Source organism: Belonocnema kinseyi, chromosome 10 (assembly GCF_010883055.1).
Source record: "Belonocnema kinseyi isolate 2016_QV_RU_SX_M_011 chromosome 10, B_treatae_v1, whole genome shotgun sequence".
NCBI lineage: Eukaryota > Metazoa > Arthropoda > Insecta > Hymenoptera > Cynipidae > Belonocnema > Belonocnema kinseyi.
This window is the reverse complement of record NC_046666.1, coordinates 2,084,357-2,086,564: the sequence shown is the minus strand read 5'-3', so window position 1 is coordinate 2,086,564 and position 2,208 is coordinate 2,084,357. Positions and strand designations below refer to the sequence as shown.

General features: G+C 22.6%; 1 protein-coding gene across 1 annotated transcript in view; it reads left to right on the top strand.

Annotated features, from left to right (window-relative positions):
* The first annotated feature begins 1,240 nt into the window (after window positions 1–1,240).
* LOC117182171 (N-glycosylase/DNA lyase) overlaps window positions 1,241–2,208 on the top strand; it is a 13,683-nt gene continuing 12,715 nt past the window's right edge. Inside the window, exon 1 of the mRNA XM_033375221.1 lies at window positions 1,241–1,551. Within this exon, the coding sequence (XP_033231112.1) occupies window positions 1,403–1,551 (149 nt within the window). The 5' untranslated portion in view covers window positions 1,241–1,402. The remainder of the gene's footprint in view (window positions 1,552–2,208) is intronic.

The window sequence follows — 2,208 nt, the reverse complement described above, 5'->3', positions numbered from 1 at the left end:
GAAAATTTTTGCCGCAAATTTAAGTATTTTTAAAATTTTTGTTAGTTGAAAATTATTATTCTTTTGAACTAAAAATGTAACTATGGTTCCAGTTGAATATTCCATAATTTAAGTTAAAAATTCATCTCTTTGGTTGAACAATTATTTTTCAACTCAAAATTTATTTATCTAATTTTTAATTATAAAATGATGATTTTTTTAGTTCAAAATTCGTTTTTTTTTGTTGAAAATTTATTTTTTGACTTAAAAAGTAATTATTTCAGTTTTGGTTGACAATTTATCTTTTTCTAGTAAAAATTACTTTTTTTGTCGAAAATTCAACTATTTCAGTTGAATATTCATTGTTTTAATTGAAAACTGATCTTTTTTGCATAAAATCACTTGGGGTGCAAAAATTTGTATTTCAAAATGTAATTTTCGTTTTTTGTTGAAATTTTTCTTTTTCAGTTCAAAATTCATCTATTTCGTTGAAAATTAATCTTTTTGTTTGGAAATTAATCTCATATTTTTAAAATTCATTTCTAGCAAATTGTTGCATTTTTATCAAAAAATATAAAATTTATCATAAAGCAAAAGAATTTTTTTGCAAAAAAAGTTGAGTTTTCATCCAAAAAAGATTCCAGTTAACTCAGTAACATCAGAAATTGAATTTTTTATCCAAAAAGATCAATTTTTTCAACCAAAAAGGATGAATTTTTAACAATATAGTTAAATTCTCTACCAAATAGTTGCATTTTTATCCTAAAAATATCAATTTTGTACTAAAACAGATGAATTTGTAATAATAAAAAAATTTTTTTTTTAACATGGACCTTTCATCCAGAAAATATTTCAGTTCATTTTTCAATACCAAAAAATAAATTTAAAAAAAAAAGGAAATTTTTAACAAAATATTTAAGTTTTCAAGAATATCGTATAGTAGCTTAGTTTCTAATCAAACAGTTGCATTTTCATCAAAAAAATATTTAATTTCTGCGAAAGAAGGTAAACTTTAAAATGAAAAAGACAAACTTTCAAAAAAAGAGTTGAATTTTCAACCGAAAAGTTAACGAAAAAATGCAATTTTCTGTTAATAAAAATAAAAATTCTGATATTCTCATAAATTTTCAGAGAATTTATTTCTCGGTAATATTCTCATTCTCGATACCGTTCTCAAAGTAATATAACCGGCTAAGAATTCTAATTATGCACCCATGTATCATAATTTGGCGGGAAATTTCGTCGATCACCCATTTTGAAAAATACCTGCGAGTCCTGCCAGAGATTATCTGCAACTTGAGATTGATTTCAAAAAAGTTCCGTAAAAACTAAACAAAAAATAGAGTTTTAACCTTTTGTTAATCAGAGTCCCTTTTTTAAAAGCCTGGCAATCGAGTATTTTTTGAAAGGATTACAAGTATGTATGAAAAGGATGAAAAATAAGATTTTTGAAACAAGTAGATCGTGTAGTCATATTTTATCAAACAAATCAAAAATGACAAAAGGACAAGTGAAGTGTTCTAGGGCAGAATGTGATCTTGGAATTACGCTAAATGGAGGACAAAGTTTTCGGTAAGTTTCTTTTTTTTTATCAATAATAAGAAATCACTTAGAAATATATCCAAAACAGGTTATGTTTTGACCACATAACCTAAATTTCGAATCGGGTATTTCAAGTTTAACTCTGGTTAAAATTTTATTGATTTTATTCAAAAATCGTCTTTTGTGCTTGAAATTTTTTAAAAATAATTTTTAAAATTTTTAATTTAACTATTTTTTTTATCCTTTTTCTTGAAAATTTATCTTTTTCAGTAGAAAATTCATCTTTTTTCATAGAAACTTTTTCTTGTTTAAACATAACAATTTTTAGTTAAAACATTTATTTTTCAGTTGAAAATTCATATTTTTCGCTGCAATTCATTCATCTTGTTTGAAAGTTCAATTATTTTTGGTGAAAATTATTATTTTTTGTTTTGAAGTGAATTAAATAACAATTTTCGATTTTTAGTTGAGAATTTATCTTTTTTAATTGACGAATAAACATTTTTGTTAGAAATTCATGTATTTTATGGTATAATTGTGTAATATAGTGAAATTTTCAGTTAAAAATCTTTTTTTTTTTAGTTCAAAACTCATCTTTTTAGAAAAAAATTATTCTGCTTGTTTGAAAATTCATATTTTTGGTTAAAAATTTTGTTTTTATTTATAATTAAATTATTTTGGTAAAAA